Source organism: Natator depressus, chromosome 18 (assembly GCF_965152275.1).
Source record: "Natator depressus isolate rNatDep1 chromosome 18, rNatDep2.hap1, whole genome shotgun sequence".
In the NCBI taxonomy this organism is placed as follows: Eukaryota; Metazoa; Chordata; order Testudines; family Cheloniidae; genus Natator; species Natator depressus.
Window position 1 is genome coordinate 19,684,582 of NC_134251.1, and position 22,200 is coordinate 19,706,781.

The 22,200-nt window shown below is 51.3% G+C and overlaps 1 protein-coding gene across 3 annotated transcripts in view; it reads left to right on the forward strand.

Moving 5' to 3' along the window:
* Positions 1–6,032: 6,032 nt before the first annotated feature.
* Positions 6,033–22,200, forward strand: part of ARHGEF16 (Rho guanine nucleotide exchange factor 16) — a 37,163-nt gene continuing 20,995 nt past the window's right edge. The window contains exons 1-4 of one of the 3 annotated variants that reach the window (XM_074975480.1): positions 6,033–6,108; positions 16,770–17,347; positions 20,418–20,469; positions 21,780–21,949. In XM_074975480.1, coding sequence (XP_074831581.1) covers positions 6,093–6,108; positions 16,770–17,347; positions 20,418–20,469; positions 21,780–21,949 — 816 coding nt within the window. In that variant the 5' untranslated portion in view covers positions 6,033–6,092. Of the gene's footprint in view, positions 6,109–6,494; positions 6,596–16,240; positions 16,254–16,769; positions 17,348–20,417; positions 20,470–21,779; positions 21,950–22,200 lie in introns of those variants that run through there. The other 2 variants (XM_074975481.1, XM_074975482.1) reach the window with 2 other exon arrangements.

A 22,200-nucleotide genomic window follows, 5' to 3' on the forward strand; every position in this document is an offset into this window, starting at 1 on the left:
GTGTGGGCTGGAATTGTCACTAAATCTACAGTCCCACTTGTTCCCTAGAGTGCCAGCTGTCACCTGCTTTCCATCGCTGACCTAGCCCAGGAATTGATACTTTCGTTTGCCAACTGTTAGTGTGATGGGAGAATTTCTAAAGGTGTCAGACCTTCTCCAAACTGTCTGAACTCCATCAAAGGGGCACTCTGCCTTGTGAGGTTTCTGGCCCCTTCTTGCTTGTGGCTGGACTGGAAATACTATGGAAACAACTTCTCTTGTGTTAGTTCAAGTGCAGAAATTAAATATAGGAATAATTAGGCCTAGGCTGAGCCACAATGCCTGAAGGGTGAGCCAAACCCTTCTGAAGTTTGGGATGGTTGGAGCTGTGCTTTTGCTTTGGCTCAGTGCAAAGAAGGGAGCCAGCTGCAAAATTTGGTTCTGGATCGGAATATTTCCGCACTCAAGGCTATTCAATGCAAGGGATCTGGACTGGGCTTATTTCTAAAAGTATTTTTTTAAGCAACACAAGTTCTAATCAACACCTTGATCCCCCTAATCCCATGGATAGCTTGATCTAGCCTCCTCCTTGCTTTGACCCTTGGCAACAATGGTTCTGGATGCCAGCATCATAGCTCTTCTACTGGTAGAGAGATGGCTTGGAGAGCCAGCCTTAGAAATGTGAGCAGATGTGCCCTGTTCAGCCATCTCCCTGCCCCCAACCACCATCACCAAACAGAGTGAAGACAAAGTTTCTGCCAACAGCCTTGCTAATAGCTCCCTGTATCATGTTAAGGTCACTGCAAAAAGATTTCCTGGAGAGAGCCCAGCGAGGGAAGATGCCCATATGAACACTGGCGCTACGTAATAGGTCAGGAAAATAATGAAGGAAAAGATCTGCAATGAAAAGCTCAATTGTTGTGGGTACAATAACGCCCACATCAAATTCCATCGCAGTGCCATCCTCAAAGGCAAAGAAAATGCCCCTTATTACATCAGCTTGTGCCCACGGACAGCAGAGCCAAGACCCCCAGATTATTGATGTCAGTAACAAGTGATGGGGGGGAACTTCTAAAGATCCTGAAACCTGTATGCTGAGGTGACCCATGCTGGAAATGCTAATGCAAATGTCCCACATCTCGTCAGTGTAGGAACTGGAGTTTATCCTCAGATCTCAGGATTTCTTTCTCCCAGCAAAAGGAGAAGCATGGAGATTTGGGGTTTGTTTGTTTTTTTAAAGGTTTAAGTTTTTGAACAAAAACTGGCTCCTGATAAGTGTTGGGAACAAGTCTGGGGTGAAAATGCAGCTCAGTTCTTATATAATGCAGGCCGATCAGCTCAGATGTGAAGAAAGGCGCAGAGAATGCTGAGAAACCAGTGACAGATGACTGCACTTGGAAAGCGTAACTGGGTTTTAGCATTTGAAGCGTTGCTATAGCAGTGTCCGTTCCTGGATGTTAAAGAGACAAGGCAGTGAGATCGTACCTTTTATTGGACCAACTTCTGTTTGGGAGAAAAACAAGCGTCCGAGCTTCACAGAGCTCTTCCTCAGTGTCAGGGTGGGTTAGTGAGAGGCTTGCGATACGACAGTTATATAGAGAGGAACGATGCTGTTCGGACGGCCCAGAAGGAAGGTATGGGGGGAAAAGGAGCAGAACCAAGGCTTGGAAATGAGTACGGTTCCAAGCTTGTTTTTCATTTCTGGCAGGCACCTTGACGCTCTAGTGACGCGTGTCCCTGGGTAAACAGGAATTGATCCTGCTGGACTGTAAGGTTCTCTCTCGGACTTAGAGGGAAACTGTAGTTAGATGAGTGCTGGTTTCAAGGGTGCACTCACACTAGACACTTGTACCCAGTAGCCAGTAGCACTACTTCTTACTAGTGCTAGCAACAGCCCTAGCCCTGGAGTATCACGACATGGTGAGAAAACCCACTGTACCCAACCTGCAACAGTGACTGCGCCATGGCCAGCACTAGTGTGGCTGTACTAGGGCTGGAGGAAGAGCCCACGACTCCCAGCATCAGCAAGGCCTCCTCTGGGTGCATACAAGCCAGGGTGCTGCTGTGCAGAACGTGCCTCCATGTGCCTGCCTGGCTTCTGAGAGGGGAATTCGTCCCAGCCAGCCAGCCCATAGCTATATCACTGCGTGCCACTAGGGAGCGGTTTATCATTACATTTCAGTCTCTCCTTCTGCTCTGGAGAAGGCATCTGAATTCTTCATTTGTGTGACAAGGAAGTAAATTCTTCATTTACTCCAGGGAACCTCAGAATTTTCTCTTTGCCCCTCGCTGTGATTATAAGATGACCCTGATCAGAGGCAGAGCCCCAGGGCAACAGTGGCCTTTTAAGAAGGACGAGGCTGTGCACCTGTGACTGGTCAGTTAACTCCCAAAGGAGGCCTGAGAGAGGGCAGATGACTTGAGAGGGAGGGAGACTGTGGGACTCAGACACACAGGTGTGGGTGAGAGCTGCCTGAGACTCAGGGAAGAGACCAGAAGCAACCAGGAAGAGCTGACAGGAGCTGCTTACGGGAGAGTGGTGAGAGAGCTGAGTTTGAATGGGAGCTGAAACAGGCCTGTTGGTGAGAACTGTTCAAAGCTGGGGACCCCGGCTGACCAGACACCTTGGGCAATGGCCTCTGGGAAAAAGTGGAGGATCCACATTGCTTAGGGGAAGCTGAGCCTGGAAGTGAGAGGGCTGCTTGGGAGAGTGGATCCCACTGAACAGGAGCAGGACTCACAGGTAGGGAGGCCTGGAGGAGTGAAGCACTGCAGGGAACCTTCTGGGCAGAGACTGGAGTGAAGGGTGGGGGGACAGAGGGGAGAAGGGGACAAACCTGGGATTTGGTGGTGATGTCCCTGGAGAGGGGAATGGAGACCCACTGTGTCTTGAGATGTTTGCTGTGAGAAATGGAGAATGGTTTTACTACAAAGCTTTTGAGGAATTGCTGCACTGGTGGGAAGGAATAAATTATGCCCAGAGATGGACTTTTATCAGACACTGAGAAACTGTTCCTTCCTGGGTGGAAGAAAGGGGAAACTGAGGCAAGAGCCCCTGTCGTGGTACAGCCTACTGCTGGAGGGTGCCCAGGCACGATCCATTATGACAGTTTATAAATATTTTGGGCCATCTACCAGGAGCCAGAAATATAAAATACAGCAACCTATGGAGAAGGGAGAGCACAGTCATTCAGCACACACCACAGAGACTGAGGGATACAACGGTAGCAGAAAACTTGATAATACTGACAACTCCCTTCCCCAGACAGGCTCACTGAGCCCTGCCAGCTCCCCACTTCATTTTTCACCATGTCCCCCCTACCCCTCCACTCCTCAGGCCCTCTGTAACTACCTGGCTCTACCTGGCCAACGAGGGGCTGATGCAGAGGGATGGAAAGCCCCCTCTTTCCCCAGCCCTGGCCCTTCCCTTACATCACTGCAAAAATCTTGTAGGGAAGATGCTTTGGATCCTGTGTGTCAGGAGTCCCAAGTAGGATTAATGTGCACGCTGCAGGGACAAGTTCCTGGGCACGGCCTGCTTGTTAATTCACTTTCCGGTATCCAAACCCCCTTACAGATTATTCCTGCCCTAGCAGGGGAAGGGAGAGCTGGGCATGGGGCTGCCCGTGTTGAGCATACGGGCATGCAGCCGCACTATTCCTGCAGCATCTCTGGTGGGGAGGAAGGCATTCTACCCTGTGCCTAATTGAGCACAGTTATCCAACCGGAGAGAGAGAGAGACTGTGTGTGTGTGTGTTTTGCTAGCTCACACAGTGGGCCCCTTGACTAGCTCATGCTAAAATTAAAGCACATATCGTGGGCACAGCCTTCTGGAAAGCGTTTGCATGTGGGACACTGCCACGAGAAATTATTAAAGATTAGCTTCAAGGCCACCAAGGGATCCCAAGCAGGAAATGTTAACGCCAGATTAATGTTTCATGGAATCAGTTCCTGACCACTCGTCCCCCTTAGTCCTAGTTCCCTGAACCCCAGTTAACTGGTACCAGATAAGCCCAAATCCTGCATGAGGTTTAGCTAGTGCAGATCCCTGCATGTGCATTGAGTCCCATTGAAATCACTGGGGGTCCAACCGGCCCCCAAAGAAACCTTTTCTGCCTATTTATTATCCACACTAACATGTTCGTAGGGTCTCATACTAGGATATTGGCTACCTTGAAATATACAAATACAGCTCTTCTCAGCAAAAGGTTCTAGCCAGAAAAGCAGCTGCCCCATTAATCTAGCTGGGAGGCAACCCAGTGCACTCAACTTGCTGCGATTTCACCGTAGTGAAGTGTTGGAAACAACGGCATGCCTCCAGCCCGGGGAGGAGCGTACTATACCACATGTGCCTGTGCGGACACGCACAGACCTGTGACTGTAACGAGCCATTTGTCCTATTTTACTCCAGACTAAGAGCCCGAGCAGACAAACACACACACAAGGAGTCCACGGGCCTACTCCCATGCTTCAGGTTAACCCGTCTGTAAGGAGCAAGGCCCCCAGGTAGGTTCACCAAGAACTTTATCCCACGCCCTGGGGAAGCCAAGCATCTGTTCCACTGTAATAAAATTGGTCTGACCGCCTAAATACGCAGCACCTGTGGTCTCCTGAAATCTCTGCAATACAAGCCTTGGAACAGCAGGGGGCAGCCTTACACAGCTCCCGCCTTCTGCCCGGGAATGTAGCCACACTGCTCTGCCTGGAGACAAAACTCACTGGAACCTGATACTCCCCTGCCCGGCGCCTAGCTTTGTCCTTCAGATCCTTGCAAAGCAGGGCCTCACCGCACCCAGATGGGAATTCTCCATTCCTTCCTAGCAGTGCTAATGATTTACACTCACGAGCACACGGGCAGATGATGGCACTGCTGGGCACTGGGAATCGGGCACATAGAGTACCCTACATTACAGCTGCTAGCGAGGAGAGCAAACCCTGATTTAATATCACAACCATTGACATCTGAAGCCCGAAGACTGACCCGATTTTTAAATAGCCCAACCCAGGGCAGAGCTGCTGCCTTTATGTCCACAAGGGGCAAGGCTGTGTCCTCCCCCGCGCTCACAAGTGGCTTACCTGATTTTGCTGGAATTTCTTCCAAAATCATACTTTAAAAACAAATTGCTGAACTTCTTTAGTGAGCTCTTTGCTCTTCAGCATGTTCTTGGGGCAAGACAAGGCCCCACTTCAGTACACTGCTGCCCTGTTGGGGAGGTAGACAGAGAAGGCAAGTGCTGGCGTAAGAGGCTTGTTTTATGGATACAGTACTGCCAAGTGTAAACTGTAGAGTAAACTCCAGCCACTCAAAAATCACAAGATTGGCTTAAAAATCATGAGGTTTTTTTGTAATACATTTGGGGTCTGTCTTTGCCTTCTGGTTTCTGAGCTTTCAAGGCTTTTCACTTCACCTTTTCCGGCTTTTTTCAGCCACCATGAGAGTGAGAGAGAGTGAGTTACTTTGGGGAGAAAAAAAAAACCCAAACAAACCTAAAGCTGAGATTCTCTGGTGTCCGGCAGTGTCGGCTACGTTCGCCAGCCTCCAGCTCCGCCAACCCCTCGGCCTCCATCCCCAGCTCATCTCCCTTTCGGTAGCACCCCAGGGGTCCAGTATTCTTGCCAGCAAGTTAAAGAAGTATGGGCTATGAATGGACTATAAGGTGGATAGAAAGCTGGCTAGATCGTCTGGCTCAGTGGGTAGTGATCAATGGCTCGATGGCTAGTTGGCAGGCAGTGTCAAGCGCAGTGTCCCTGGGGTCGGTCCTGGGGCCAGTTTTGTTCAACATCTTCATTAATGATCTGGATGATGGGCTGCATTGCACTCTCAGCAAGTTCGCAGATGTTTTAATCCGGCCCTTGAGCTCCAGCCAGGGAGCTGGGTCAGGGCTTTGCCCCGCTCTGCGTGGCTCCCAGAAGCAGTGGCATGTCCGCCCTCCGTCTCCTACACATAGGGACAGCCAAGGGGCTCCACATGCTGCCCCCGCCCCAAGTGTCACCCCCGCAGCTCCCATTGGCCAGAAACCACGACCAATGGGAGCTACAGGGCCCTCGCCTGCAGACAGGGCAGTGTGTAAAGCCGCCTGGCCAGGCCTCTGCATAAGAGCCAGAGAGGGGACATGCCTACTGCTTGGGGTAAGTGCTGCCTGGAGTCTGCACCCCAACCCTGATCTCCCTCCTGCCCTCTGAACCCAGCCCAGAGCACCCTCCTGCACCCCCAACTCCGCATCCCCAGCTCCACCCCAGAGCCCTACCCCCAGCTGGAGCCCCCCACCCCAGACCCCCACTGCATGAGCATTCATGGCCCGCCAGCCCGTTCCCAGAGCCAGACGTGGCCCTGGGGCTGGAACGTTTGCCCACCCCTGGTCTAGGACGGACCCGGCTGCAGCGGGACCCCTGGCCAGGGCAATCCCAAAGAGCAGCCGGGCCGCGGCCAGGTGGCTGCCTGGGCGGGCCGGGCAGGGGTGGGGCTCCGCGGGGCGGGCGCCTCTCGCCGCCTCAGTCTGCGGCCGGCGGAGCGGGGCCGGGGACACGCACCTGCCCGGCGGCGGGGCGGCGCTGGAGGCTCCCGGCCGCAGCTGAGTGCCGGGGGGGGCTCCGGGCTCGCTCGCTGGCCGCACAGGTAGGAGGGGGGGCGTCGCTCTGCGGGGTCCGGCTTCCTCCGCCGCTTCCCTCGCGGGGCCCCCTGTGCCCTTCCCCGGGGCCGGCTGCAGGTACCGAGCCGCGAACACGGGACCCCCCCGCACACACCCACACGTGCTGCCCCGGCGCCTCTGCAGAGCCCCCCCCGCCCCGGTCCCCCCTTCCTCCCCGGGGTCCGGCCGCTGGCCCGGGCCCCGAGGGCTCCCCCCTTCCCCTCCGGGGTCCGGCCGCTGGCCCGGGCTCCGGGGGAGGCGGGCAGCCCGGGGCGGGGACGGCACCTCGGCTTCCTCCTGCTGGATGTTTGGGGCAAGACCCGCCAGCCGGCGCGGGGCTCTACAGGGCTGGGACCTCCGGCGCCTCTGGCTCTGGCTCTGGCTCTCCTGCGGCTGAGCCCGGCCCCAGCGATGCTTTGCAGAGAGGAGCCCCCCCGGCTGCTGTCTCGGGGCTGGGTGGCACGGAGCCCTGGTGCCCGCTGCCGGGTGTGGCTTCTTGGCAGGGCGGGGGAAGGGGCAGTTTGCCTTGGCACCCCCATGTGAGAGGGCCCCCAAGCCAAGTGGCATTGTGACCTGGCTTGCAGCGGCTCAGCCCCACTCCCTGATAGTTGGCCCAGCAGCCCCCCAGGCTGTGACCCCGTGAAGCGAGGGCGGTTCTGTTGTGCCTACCGTGAGGGAAAACGCCCCAGGTGCCCCTGCCAGCGGACAGTGCATTGCCCTGGGCCGCGGGAGACCTGCATTTGATTCCTGGTTCTGCCACTGGTTTGCTGGGTGACCTTAGGCAAGTCCCCATGTGCCTCAGTTTCCCCATCTCTAAAATGGAGATGACAATACTGGCATTTTAAAGGGAGATGTGGATGAAAAGTGCTCTAGAAGAGCGAGGGATTATTACTATCTTTTTCACTTCACCTTGTGGTTCATACCCAGTATTTGCTCTGAGACACCTGAGTCATGGGCACTGAGAACTGGGATAGTGAGCTTTCATGACAGCCTGACGGTGTAGCTATTTGGGGTAGCTGATGACTAATGGTCACCAGCAGTTCTCCCATGCTGTCATGTTTTGAGTTGACCATGTTTTGATATCACCACTGCATCCCCACGTGAAGACTCTGCATCAAACTTGGAAGCCCGTCCTTCCTTATTTGTAGCCGCAAAACTGGGGGAGGGTTGGGGAATGGCTAGAAAACCACGTGCTAAAATCTTTAGCAGAGCTCTTTGGGTGTTTTTTATGGTTGTGTTTTTGTAGAGTGCATCAGCTCAGATTTTTGCAGAACTCTGCTCAGTAAAGGCTTTAACAATTTCCCATTCTCAGAGTGGCCTGTTTCTTGACCTCTGGGAACTGCAGCCTGGAGAGATGCAATGAGAGGCTAGATTAAGGTGATAGTTTGATCTCTTGACTCCCTTCCTGGGACATCTACTGAGCTCCACTGGTGATGACTAATTTGAGAGAGCTTCAGTTAATTGTTCAGGATGCAGTGGGATTTGGTATCTAGCCATTTCAGCAGCATATATGGAAGGGAACGCCTGGCCTATACGTGGGTTTTTATACCAGTAGAACTATTCTGGTTAGGAATGGGAGATTTATTTTTTCTAGAGAAGTTATGCTGGTCCAACCTCTGTTATGGATGCAGTTCTGTTGGGGTTCTGCTCCCTTTCCTGTTTGGGAATAGCTATAATTGTATGGCCATGCTCTTCTGACTCTCCTGGTAGAGTTGAAACAGTCCAGCTTGTGTGTAGACAAGCCCCAGGTGTGTCTCTGTGCTTTGGTGGTTGTTGTAAATACAAATGTTGCAACTTGTAGCTGGTGGGTTGTATCACTGGCACTGCGCGTGCACTTGGGCAAATCCTCCAACATCTCTGTGCCTCACCGCCCCATCTCTCAGATTGCTACTGCAAGGCTCCCTCACCCCTCAGGGATGTTGTGTGGCCAGTGAAACGCTGTTGGGGCCTCAAGGAGCTCTAAGCAGTGAGTCCAAACTGCTGTTGGAGACTAATTCCTTCTGGTGTGAAGAGCCCAGTTACGTCTACAGAAGCCATTAAGCAGGTGCATATTGCAGAGCTGGGAGTCCCCCAGAGGCCACGAGGTTACTTCTGCCACCACTGGGAACTGAAAGCAGAGTGGATGTGAGAGCCAGATCCGTTGCTAACCCAGAGTTGGTGGGTGTGATTGATTTCTTTAAAGAACTGCCCATCTCGCTTACCTGTTCCCAGCCCTGCCAGAAGGGAATGCTCCCATCCAGGGGTGGAGACTGGCTCTGCAAACCAGGCCCTGGAGAATGGGACAGTCCTGGTTCTGACGGCTGTCCTGCAGGTGGGGGACACTTCCTCTGAACGTCTGGCCCTGCTCTCCCGCCTGGGATCAGTTTTGTAATGTTCCCTTTTCGCTGCCTCCACCCTGCCTTGCCAGTGGGGAGAGTGCAGAGCGTCCCCACTGTGAGGCTGCCTTGCAGGGCCCACCCCATTCTTTGTTGTAGTGATGATGTAATAGACCTGGCTCTTTTGTTAGCGTCTTTCCAGCAGAGGAGGATCCCAGGAGCACTGTACAGGTAACGAGCCGTGTAGCCTCACAACAGCCCTCAGTGTAGGTGTGGAGGGTAGAACACCCACTTTGCAGGTGGGCAAACAGAGGCACAGAACACGTGAACAACAGGCCCAATGTCACTCACAAGTAGAATTTAGGAGTCCTGGCATTAGGAGTCCAGTGTGCTGCTGGAACAACGAGATTCACCGTCTCCTTGAGAGTCAGCAAACTGCTCCTAACTGGAGTGCAGCTTTTCAGCAGAGCTTGTGCCTGGCTAATGCTCTCTTGCCCATCATGTTCCCCCTTGCACTGTGAAACCGAAAACTGTCTGTTGGGTTTGCATCCAAAATCAAATCTAAAAATACACACTGAATAAATTTTTGCCCAGCCATTGGGAAATGTAAATCCCAGGAGCCAGCAAGGCTGCTGAAACCAAGTAGGTCAGGAACTTTCTTGGAATGACAAAATAAACAGACTGTCTGATGGGGGGCAGGTTCCAGGGAGAGGAATCGGACAGTTTCCCCCGCCTCAATTGCATTTATTAGACTTGTGTAATTGTTCTTGGACAATATCTGTATTTAATTTCTGTGGCTGGTCAGGGCACATTCAAAAGAGTCTTGCTCTGAGCATTGAAGCAAAATAAATGAAGAAATACATAAAACCCACTTTAAAGGGTTTTTATATACAATTAATAGCAAGGCAAGAGAGTGCGAGGAGATTTGTGACCTGGATAGCACTGATCCGAATAGTTACGTGATCCTTCTCCTGGTCTGAGAAATAATGGCATAAAGAAGACACTAAACTATTCCCTCTTAATTCCCCAGTCAGGCCAATAGCTTCAAAGGGGACTAGTGATTTTGGATACCCAGCTAAGGCACTGTAAAGGGGTCTGGATTTCAGAAAGCATAGAGCACTCTGAAGACTAGGTCCCTTTCAAGTGTCTCAGGCTGGGCACCCAAAATCACTAGTTTCTCTTGCAAATCTTTATCTTTGTCTCTTAAACTGTAAGCTCTTTGGGCAGGGATTGTCTCTGCTTTGTTATCCTGTACAGCTCCAAACTTTTGGTTGGAATAAACCAACAAAAAGTAAGGATGCTTTTGTACCTTCCATTTGAGGATCTTGGAGTGCTTGCAAATGGTAGTGAATTAGGCTCCACAAAAACCCCTGTAAGTTAAACTTGCGATAGCAACGAGACTTGTGCAAGAGGTAAGTTTAAAGCTGGTGCTGTTGATTCGTCAGATGGAGCTACTGTTTGAGAGCCAGTTTTGAGCCAGTGCCTAGAGTAATGTGAAATTACTCGGGTGATGCTGGACACAGTCTTCTGGATGAGATGGAAAACTGAGGTTTTGTATATGGCCTGTGGTCATTAAGAATCACATGCCATTTTGTGAAATAGCATGGAGGGCAACCCCCGTGTCCTTGCCCAAGTGTAATTGGGCTGATTATGAGCTGCCAGCTGAAAGGGCCCCTGCAGTTTCTGTTTTGTTGCTGCTGCTTTTCAATTGAGAGGTGTCGGTTTCAGCCACAGGTGTATAGATTGAATAGAGGACATTTAAGTTTGTGAAGTACTTGAAGCAAAAGATATTAGTCAAATGTGACTTCTTATTGATGGGAATAGTTGAGTGCAGAGTGGCAGCGTGGTGTGAGGCTCTAATTCATGTTGATGGGGTGCTGTGGGGACCCAGAATGGTGGTGGCTATGTAGGTGCAAAGCACTCCTCTGTTTGTTGCTATCTTAATTCAGCAATCTCTGGTACTGCAAAGCAAGCAAAAGCACCTGCCTCTCCCTTCCTGCCTTCCACTGAACAAACTGTTCAGGGAGAGGCAGTCTCCGGGACAGATATCATTGACCTGTGAACTCACAGCAGGTATTCACTCCATTCCTAGTGTGACGTGGCACAATCTGGACTAATTGAAGATAAAGCAATTTTCCCAGCTGCAAAGGATTATAGCCCATCCAATGGCTGGGCCCAGGGGAGGATGTGGCAGGGTTAACTCCTGGCTCTGTTGTTAAACTGACCATAGGGGTTGATGATTAGTAGAGTGGTGTCTCTGTATCTGCTGGGAGGTTATTGGCAATTGGATTTTTACAAGGGTTATGTTATTTTGCAACCAGTAATATCTGTAGTGTCTACTGATATAAGGGTGATCAAATCTCATGCTTCAGGACACAGCATATGCAAACATCAAATAAGACAAACCCATGAAATTGGCCTTTCATATGTGTCCAAATCCACCTGGAGGTTCTGGGGGCATGTCACATGTAGTGGAGCTAGCTGAGTGAGAAGCTGAATGTGGTATGTTGGGATTAGCATCTTTGAGACAAAGACCCACCCCTGGCTCTCTCTGACAGAGGGCAGAGCTGAGCCACTTCAGAACTAGCCGCTGCCCAGAATGAAAACCCCTGATTCCCCCACCAGTGTCGGCTCGGCAATACTAGAAGGCATGTTTGAGTCTTTCCCTCTTTATTGCATTTTCCACAGAAGGGAATGTCAGGTAGAAATGGCATTAAGATCCACCGCCCTGGAGCCATGTTTCCTGACCAGCTCAGCTGGTCTGAGAAGAAGGTGGATCTAGTTTCTCCCTCCTTCCTGAGTGTCCACCCTCCAGCCTCCCTGAGCCTGTGTAATATCTGCACACAGCACACACAGCCTTTTTCAGGATGAGTGTCCCAGGCGGGAGAGGGGAAGCCTGTAGCCCAGCCCTGCAAGGTTGGGAAGAGCCCTTGCCCTGAATGAAGTTGCAGAGCCTGGCTCATTTCTTCCGTGCTTAGTGACTGGGTAAGAAAAGGGCCCACCTAATGGATCTGGTTAGTGGTAGCTGGTGGGTCAGTGTAATCGGACTTGTGCTAAGGTGCTCCTGAATGCATTCCTGTGCGATGATCCTGCAAACACAGAGGCATATGGTTAACTTCATGCACACGAGGTGTCCCACTGACTTCAAAGGGACTGTTCACGTGAATAAGGCAAGTATGTAAGCATCTGCAGGCTGAGAACGTTCCGAACAGGGCCGTGTCCCTTCCTTGTAGATTTCAAAGCAGGGGAGAGAGCGGGTTAAGGGACTGTTCTATAAAGCACATGCCGAAGCACCCGGTCTATGAGCTGGTGTGAAGTTGTACAGTGGGGAATGAACCCTCTCTAGAGCCCTTCCAAATCCGTGCTTGCTCAGCTCAGCGAAAGCTCACTATGGTCTGCTGGGCTTTGTGTTTGTCTTCCTCAGTAGGAGCAGATCGTGGACCTTGCTTCTGAGTCATGAGAATCAAAGTGATGATAACTAGTAATACTAGAGGTGGTGAACAAGGGGATGACCAGAGGAGATCAGGTCTGTGGTCCATTTAGCCAAGTATCCCGTCTCTGGCAGTGGCCTGATCAGATGTTTCAGAGGAAGGTGTAAGAACCTGGCTGTAAGCAGATGTGGGGTAATCTGTCGCCCACAAAAGCTAAACCAAGATGCTGGATCCAAATGCCTCCAGACTTGCAGAGGTTCAGAAGCTGCTTTGAATCTGAATTTTGCAGCTGACTCTTGTCCCGGAATTGGGTCAGAGTCAAACTTCCTCTTTCCCATCCCTCAAACAAGGTAGGATCAGAATTCAGACCCTACCTCATGGCGTGGACCCATTTTTCTTACTATTTAGTGCTGCTGTTCCCAAATGTCCCTGTTTCCCCTGAGAGGTGAAGTGACTTGCCAGAGGTAACATGGTGACTCAGTGTCAGATTTGGGATTACAACTAAGGAGCTCTTGGTTCCGAGGTCTGTGCTCAGAACAGCAGAACCCACCTTTCTTTCCCGGAGCACCTCGGGAGAACTGCAATGGCTGTAGGTTGGCCAGTTTCCTATTTTGCCGTCTCTGTTAGCTGCCTTATTTCCACTGCTGCTAAAAAGGGCCCTTCTCTGCAGCACCGCCTGTATCAATGGGTGGAGCATGGCGGTTTTACTCTTCTCCCCCCGACAGGATGCTTGGCAGGACACTGGCCGGCGCGGGGCATGCATCCTTTGTCCAAGCAGATGATACATCTCTCAATCAAACAGGCTTTTGTAGACCAGGCTGACTTGTCTTTCTGCCAGTGCTTATAAAGAAGAACATGTTTCAGGTCTTGGTCTGTGTTTCCTGTTCGATGGTGGTTGATGGGGAATGGCTCAGTGAGAGCTCGGTACAATGGGACCTCAGTATGGACAACTTGGAGCATGTTTTTCTGAAATCATGTAATGGGGAGAAAAGGGGTGCGAGTGTAAGTGCATCAGTTGTGTTGCACATCACGTTAGCATTTCTCTCCCAGAAAAGCAATATGCAGAGTGGGGTCTATGAGGTGACAGCTGCTTGCAAATGGGGTCACCCCAAACTTGTCAGTAAGGACTTTGAACCCTCACACATGAGGGGGGATTTGATAGCTACTTTCAACTACCTGAGAGGTGGTTCCAGAGAGGATGGTTCTAGACTATTCTCAGTGGTAGAAGAGGACAGGACAAGGAGTAATGGTCTCAAGTTGCAGTGGGGGAGGTTTAGGTTGGATATTAGGAAAAACTTTTTCACCAAGAGGGTGGTGAAACACTGGAATGTGTTACCTAGGGAGGTGGTAGAATCTCCTTCCTTAGGAGTTTTTAAGGTCAGGCTTGACAAAGCCCTGGCTGGGATGATTTGATTGGGGATTGGTCCTGCTTTGAGCAGGGGGTTGGACTAGATGACCTCCTGAGGTCCCTTCCAACCCTGATATTCTATGATTCTGTATGCTCTCTGCTCTGCACAGGGCACGTGCCTGGCTTTCCAAATGGCTCTAGAGACATTTGGAACCTCTGGGGGAGCTGAGGTGCGTTCTCTCTAGTGCAGCTGTTGAATCATGGTGTGGATTCCTCTAGAGAAAGCCCAGGGTGGCAGCAGAGGGCAAGTGTGCAGGAAGCAGAATAGAGAGCAATAAGTAAAGGACAAGTGCAGCAGGTGGTGGTTGCACCCTACTCATCTTCCTGTTCCCTGCTTGGAGCAAAGAACTGGAACTTGCTCTGCTGACATCAGCCCCAGAGCCAAACAAAGGAAGTGGCAAAGCTTTGAAACCCAGCCAGAGTTGCCAAATCTGTTTCTTTTCCCTGTAGCCAGGGTGTGGTCCTCTCCTTACCTCACCTTAGGGATGGGAGGAACTCCCCAGTGGTGGCCGGATTTGTGTTTGTATTGCAGTAGTGCCCTGGAGGCTCATGCTAAGTGCTGTACAAACATGTGAAAAGATAATTTCTTAAAGGAACAGTATATATATTCCTTATCTGCCCTCCCCATGGGCCGTAGAGTGATTTTATCTCAGTACCAACCACCTGATCAGTGGCACCTTCGCTTGTGTTGTCTGTCAAACCAAACCACCTCTTGTGACTGGGACAACAGTTTTGCACCTGCTATGAATTAGCCAATTGGATTGCGGGGGGGGGGGGGCGGGAATCATGAATGAATTGCAGGTGCTGTTGTTTTGTGCCTGCATGTAGCTTTATCTGTGTTTACCCACCCCGAAGTGGGGGCTTGCACCTACTTTAATCTGTTGGAGTTCAGCCCCAAAGATGCCCTACCGTAGGGAGATTATCAATAGAAGGGGGATCCCACGGTGCACAGCAGAGACCATATCGTGCTCTTTCGATGATAATTGCTTTCATTAGCCAACCAGACACTGCAACCTGCTAAAGGGGAGAGACCAATACAGAATATTTGCATTACTCCCACCAAGCCTTATGGAAAAACCCTAAGAGCCAATCTTCATCCTCTTCCTCACCAGTGATTATCATCCTGGCATCTCCCCCCTCTCCGCCCCTCCCAACCCCCTCGACTAACGCACGCAGGCCAGGCTTTTATAATGTGTTAACTGATGCCGCTGGCATTCAGACATTTATGAAGGTTTTAACCCCTTCTCCTTATTTGAACTTCCACACCCCACTACTTTTGGAGTGCCCTGTTTTCATAGGCTAGCTTGTTTCCCTTGTACTTGTTAAAGTTTACGTCCCCTTGCCCGCATAAAATTTCGCCCCAGTTACCAATGGTCATCTTGCGGTGGCTGCTGCTCTCTATGAGTCGTTATTATCCAAGGTGAGCGGTTATTTTCAGAACATCAGCATATCACAAAACACAGACAAAAGTTCAGTAGGTTTATTACTAACTTAATTATGCTAATTTATCTCAAGGCCTAATTTGGCTACGCTGTTTTGCAGGCCTGGGGCTCTGTGTTACAACGTTAATTACTACTTATATTTCACCTCTGTGTCTTAAGTATACCTAATACACGATGTAGCCACAGATAAAAGGTAAGGGGAGACCTGGTACAAAATTCAAGCCCTGGAATTCCTGGTTGCTGTCCCATCTGGGTGGGAACGAGGGTCCCTTCCCCAGAGGCTTTCCTTTCCTTTGAATGATGCAGTATTAAAAGGTGGGGGACTCGGGGTGCTGCTGAGACTGCTGGATAGAACCTACGTGTAAAGGATGGTGTGCAGTGAAGTCCCTCCTTGTCCCCAGTCTCCTGGGGCTGTTTGGGGCCAGGAACTTGCCTCCTGTTGAGTGTTTAAACAGAGGAGAGAGGAAACACACAATAGACTGGACAATAACTGCCTGTATTTATTCAGACGCTCACTGGGTATAATGGTGAATGGGATCTAACATAGGGGGGAAAGGGGGACTTGAGATTTTTCCCTCCGGGTTTTTCACAGAGAATGTTTTGATGGGAGAACAAACAACTCCTTTATGGTCTTTGTTTTTGAAAGACTCCCCAGAGCTGCTGTGGGCTTCTTGGGTCCATGGTGGGGATTCACATTCTTACCTGCGTGAGTCCTGCAGCCCCCTCAGCTCCATAAGCCCGGGTTTCGCTTGGGCCCATGACGCTGCCAGCTGACTGTTTGCAAGAGGTCTCCATTTCTTCTAGTAGAACTCAGCCACAGTCAGTTAGCGTGAGCCTGTCTGATGGCACTCAGGTAGGGTAGGCAGCTCTTGGTTCATTTTTGACTCATTGATTGCCTACGTGCTGGGCAAGGCCGTGGTACTTTCACTTCAGTTTCTTTTTTCATTTGTTAAACTTCTCTAGCTTCGCTGTTGCTTCCAGATTCCCTTGATGTTTGCAGCATACAGCTCGGGCATGGGAGACTGAGTTCCTTTCCCAGCAACCAGCAGGTCAGGTCACTTCACCTGTCTGGGTCTGCCCCTTCCACTTTTTGTCTTGTTTCTTTTGTAGTCTGGGGCAGGGACAGTCTCTAACTGCATGTGTGTGCAAGGCCTAGCACGACGGGGTCAAAATCTCCGTTGGAGTTTCAAGGTGGTGTTGAAATATAATAAATAAGATCATGTAATTTCTTTGGTGTTTTTTTTTTTTCCCCCAGGTCTGCTGTTCTGTATATTGATTATTTTTTGCTGGGTGTTTTTTAATTTATCCCGTCACAAAAGTCCTAGGCTAGCTCGTACTCTAGATTTCATTTTGCAGACTCTCCTATGCTAACACAAAATGCTGTAAATGCCGGGGGGGATGTTTGTTTGGCTCTTTTTAAAAAAAAAAAAACCAAAAAACTGAACAAACAAACCCCATCCAGTCCTGGACCCCTCTGTGTTGGTCCTGGATCTCTTTCATTGACCCTTGTTCCTGGAAGAGGGGGTAGCTCCTTAAGCCTTGTGCCCTTTCTGTTCTCTCTGCAGGGTCTCTGGCTCCCCACCGCGCCAGCATGTCTCACAGGCATTCTGACGGCTCCGTGGGCGACAAGGCCCTTCTCCTGGAGCGCAAGTTCCATTCAGAGCTGCGGATAGATGCCAACGTGACCCCTCCCTCTGGGAAACGCAGCTCCATGGCAGCACTAGACAGCGCCTCGTTCGCGGCCCAGCGCTCCCCGTCCCCCACCGAGCCCTGCCGCGTCGTCCTCAGCACAGAGAGCCCAGCCGCGCTGAAGATGGGCACCCAGCAGCTGATCCCCAAAAGCTTGGCCGTGTCTACCAAATCCAAGACCCCCGCCCGCCACCAGAGCTTCGCCGTGGCCATGCCAAGTAAAGAGACAGCTCGCTGCAGCCCCAAGCGGATGTCAGCCCCCGGCATTTCCCTGGATGACCTGGACATCGAGCTGGATTCTAGTGGGCTCAAGCGCAATCTACGGAACACGTCGTACCGGGCTGCCATGAAGGGGCTCGGGAATGCTGAGGAGCCTTCTAAGGACGTCGCCACCCTAATGCCCGTGTCGCAGGACACCGACGCACACCCAGCGCGAAGCCCAGGGAGAACCAAGGTAGGCCCTGTTGTGTGCTTCGAGTCCCCCCTCCTGCTGGAGTGTCACCTGGGGTATGCCAGATCTGCCCTTGCCTGAACAAAAGGTTATTAATAGTTGTAATATCTTAGCTTCTATGAGCCCTAGTCATGGAGCAGGAGCTCATGGTGCTAGGTGCTGTACAAACAGAGAACAAAAAGATGGTCCCGCCACCCAAGGAGCTTACAACCTAGATAATAAACTCTACCTCTTCTACCACCACTCCTGGCCAGACTCCATCAGCTGAAGCGGCAGCTGCCTGGGTGTTCCTGGGGCCAAAGCTCAGACCAGAGTTTTGTTCTTATCTGTACAATTCAGCTGCGCACTGTGGTGTCTCTGGTCACTCAGCCAGCAGGGATGGTGTGTCTCTTAGTTGAGCCACATATAGTCACCTCCCCTAATGGCTGGCTTCCAAATGCATGTGGAATTGTGTTGTGAAACCAGTTAATCAAGGTTTTGAAGCTCTGCTGTTCCCTCGACTGGTTCTAGTGCACCCATGGCTGGTGGTTAGTCACCAGTGTAATACTGGCTGGGAAAAAGTGGCTGATCCTCGCCACCTGGGTGGCCTTCTGCTTTCCTTGGGTGTAGGTTGCTAGTGATCACCCTGCTTGCGTGTTTGATGACTTGGACATGCTTTTGAAGAGCAGCTGTACACAGTGAGGAGATGTGCTGGAAGGACTGCAGGGCCCTTCTTTCTGCCTTAGCTCAGTGTCCAGACATGATGCTCTTTCACAGTCTAACACAGCCGAGAGGGTCACGGTCTCATTTCTATCCCCTTGCTTTCACACATGTGAAATTTGCAAAATTATCATAGAACATCCAGACTCTTCTGGCCCCTCCCCTCTCTCCCATTAGCAGATCCAACTTCTGTAACTCCACTCCCTGCAGATGGCATTAATTACTGCAGCTTGAACCCTAGGTATGGCCAGCAGGGGTTGAGAGGCCAAAGCACAATAAATAAACTAAGTCCCAGGCTTCCAGTGCATCTTCTGGGCTGTCTATGGCTATCCACAGCAGCCAGGTCATTGTGCTTAAGATTAAATGAAATACACCATCAGAACTGCTGTGCCTTTCAGAATTAGGGTTTGGGAGGTGGGGGGAGGGTTTGAGATCAGTCCAGGTTAAGTTTTAGCAACTAAACTCACTTGGAAAGGTTGTGGGGCTCGGGGGGCAAGAACAGGCTGTGTCTAGCTGATGTAATGCGGTGACTAATCCTCTGGGAAGGACGTGATCCAGCTGTTTAACATCAGCATATGTTGTGCCTGGCTCCTTCGTTCACTCACAATTGCATCTAAGGCTCGTGGCTGGGGGAAGGGGGGAGCTGCTTGTTTTGAAGTGCTTTTCACAAATGTGCAAGTAACAGCTGGTGGGGAGTGGACTGAGTTTAGATAGCTGTATAGAATTGGTCGTTCAGCACATGGTACAGACATACCCTGAAAGCACAAGTGAGTTGCAGCCTGACGCATGTTGGCAGCGCAGGCAGAGTCCAGTCACAGAAATGAGTGAAGCTGCTCACGTGAGCCAGCTTAACCCTGTGCATGTTTACAGGATCAGTTCTCAGACTTGCACCAGGCTCGGGGCTAGCGTTTGTAGAAGAGTGGCATAATCCCAGAAACAAACGAAACAGGCACTACCGCTGATTAACCGCAGGTATCGTTTGTATACGTGCTGTGACAAGACGTAGAGAGGCTGCATCCGGCTAAAAGAAATACTGAGATAACCTTAGGGCTGCTCTGACCCAAAACTAGGTAACGTAAGATGAAAGCTGAGTCACTCGTGCTTTTTTTTATTAAAAGCAACCAAAACTGCAAGCAAGACCAATGGAATTCACGTTTTTCCTGAGAGACGAGGATGGTATTGACTAGGTTACTAGCTGATTAGGTAACTTCCTTTTTTAAGGAACTAAATTTAAAAAAAACCAGACTCCATGAGATTGAGAGAACACCTGGGTTCTATCCCCAGCCCTGCCACTGATTTGCTGTGTGACCCTGAGTAAGTCACTTAGCCCAATATTTTCAAAGCTGGCCCCTAACTTTTTTTTTTTATATGCTCCCATTCTGGATAACTCCGCTTAGGCCCACTGGACTGGATTTCCAGAGATTAGAATTGAGGGAGGGGGACTCTGCCAAAGGCAAAGGAGACACCCTGGCATGAGAGGAGAATCAAGCCCCTTATTTTTGGTACAGAGTAGAGTTTCTCTTTCTAGCTTGTGATGTAGGTAAGGTGAGGCATCTTCTGGGTGTCTTCCCATAGTAAAAATTGTTCGGACCCTCCTTGTCATTGATGCCCCTCTATGGCTGTCCACTTGTGACCTGATGGGACTTTATGTAAGTAAAGGGTTCTGCAGTGAAAAACGTCTGTACTTAAAGAAATCACCCTTTCTCTCCACACACACACGAACTAATTGGCTAACTTTGCTACAGAGCTCAGTGTTTGTTTGTTTCTTCCAGTCACCAACTGGGATTTTCCTCTTGCAGGTTTATAGTCCTCCAGGTGAGGACAAAGGGGGTGGGAAAGAGAACTGCTCTGTCAGGAAGCCATCCGAGGCTGGTAACAGGCTGGCTGTGCACTTCTGCTAATGGCCAAAAGTTGATACCACTTAAGAGCACTTACCTGACCTGTGGGGAAAGGAGCGGAGTGTGGCAGAGGTCTAGAGATGGAACCGACTTGTTTGCTCAACTAGTGCTTCCCCTGTCAGCGCGGGATTACTCCCTGTTGGACACCTACCGGTGTCATATCTACTCCAGAGTTGGCAGCTTGTGTGGAATGTCTGAAGACTGAACTCCCTGGGGTGTCCCTCCAGGTCTGGGCTGGGGACATTGAGGGGACAGGGAAACAGCATGTGTATGCGGAGATTGCACAGACACTTGGCTTAGTTGATGGATAAAGGGCAGACCCAGGGCTGTCAATAGAGCATCTCCTGCTCCCTGTAAAATGAACCGAAAGAAATCAGACTCCAGCAATGGCTTGATATTCCAGAGCTGTCAGGATGAGGTTTGACTTTGTCTACCCATGTCTCTTATTGACTCTGTCTTTCCTCTCACTCTTGCAGAGAACACTCGGGAGGAAGCGGATGCAGAGACATGGGGGCTCCTTTAAGGATGGTGAGTTGTTTTTCACTCCCACTGTTCCCAAACTCCTTGATGTTGCTGGCATCACCCTTCTCTCCCATGGCACTGCTCCTGCAGCTGGGCATCGGGGAGGGTGAGTGTGTGTCTCCCAGCTGAGAGGTGCCTCCTGCCATCACAGCCATGGGGAGATGCTGATCCAAGAGGGCCTGAGAGAACAGCCAGGGTCATGGTCTGAGCATTTGCTGTGGGAATGAGCCATACAAACAAGCCTGCCCAGCGGATGGGGCTCGCTGCTCCTGGGTTCGAAGCAGGAAGGGTTGACCCAAGCACTGATCGTATCAAATCAATGAACTTTCACGCTTGAGGGATTGGGGGAATGTAACAACCAAGGTGTGTGCACCAGCCTCCTGTGTGACTGCATCATCTGACTGTCGTCCTGCTTGTCCACCTCATCCCCTTCCTCTGCTCTTGCCTTTAACCGTTGACCTAGACTACAAGCTGGCCTGGGCAGGGAACCTGCCTTTCTTTATTCAGCGGAGCGCTAGGAATCGCAGTGGCACTCTGGAAATAATTGAATTACTTGGTGCAGAATCTCATCTGAGATGGCATTGAGCTTGTGTCCAGTGGTCCTGAGCATTATTCTGAAAGAAGCTTGCCCTGAGCCCACACCATGCAGCCAGGCACTCCTGAGCGCTATTGCCATGTTTGACATTATCCACCTGTGGCCCAGGACAAGCTACTGGCCCCCTCTGCCTTGATTTCCCCACCTGTAAAATGGACTCCACAACATTGCCCTTCCTGCTGAGGGTGATGCGAGGATTAACTACTTCCGTGGTGCTCGCTCTTTCTCTGGTATGTTTACGAAGAGCTGAGACCCCAGCTGCTGCTTGTGCTCCTGACCCTGTTTCCTGGGAGCAGGACCTGTCTGCTGCAGTGTGTCCCTGCCTGGATTTCCCCTCAGCTCCAGCTCTGCACAGAGCAGTTGTAGGGCTGTAAATGTCTCCTCTGTAAAAACTCTCCCTTTGTATGTTTTCTCTAAGTGCCTTGAGGCTCCCGATTTGCCAGAGAGGCCCCCTGACCTTGCCATGTTACATTCAGCACTCTCATCTCATCCCTCTCCCCGGCACTCTCCCTTGCCCCTGTGCCACATCCCAGCCTGGCCATGGATCCTGCCCCAGCTGAGGAGACCCTGCTCCTGGGGACCTTCCAGAGGCTGTCAAATGTGGGGTCCCTGTGGTCTCTCCCCGCCCTCCCTTGTGGAAAGGGCTGTGGGGGAGGTGGGTGGAAGGGGAGCTATTTCTCAGAGTCCGTGTGTAATTTCCTGGCTCGTGTCCTCCCTCCAGAGCCCCGGCTCTATCAGGAGATCCGTGAGAGAGGGCTGAACTCCATCAACCATGAGTCAGACGATGACTTGCTGGAGGAGGACTCCAATGTGGAGGAGCATTCTGCTCCTGCCACCATCGTGGTGAAAAGCTATCGCCCCGCCCAGGTGACCTGGAGCCAGCTACCTGAGGTAGGGAGCAGGAGCCCTGCCTCACACTCTGCCACTTTGTCCTGTCCTCAAATGCTCCCTGTGGCGTGCCAGAGAGAGCCCGCTGCTGCTGCTCCCGCTCACTCCAGGCAAACTACCAGAGGGATTTCTAGTCCTGGACTCTGGTTTTCCTTCTCTTTCAGTATCCCACGGTGTGCGCCCCTGCTGCCGGTGGGGCTGGGGCGAGCAGGGCTGTGTAGATGGTGTGGGCTTGTACTAATGTGCAGAAAGGA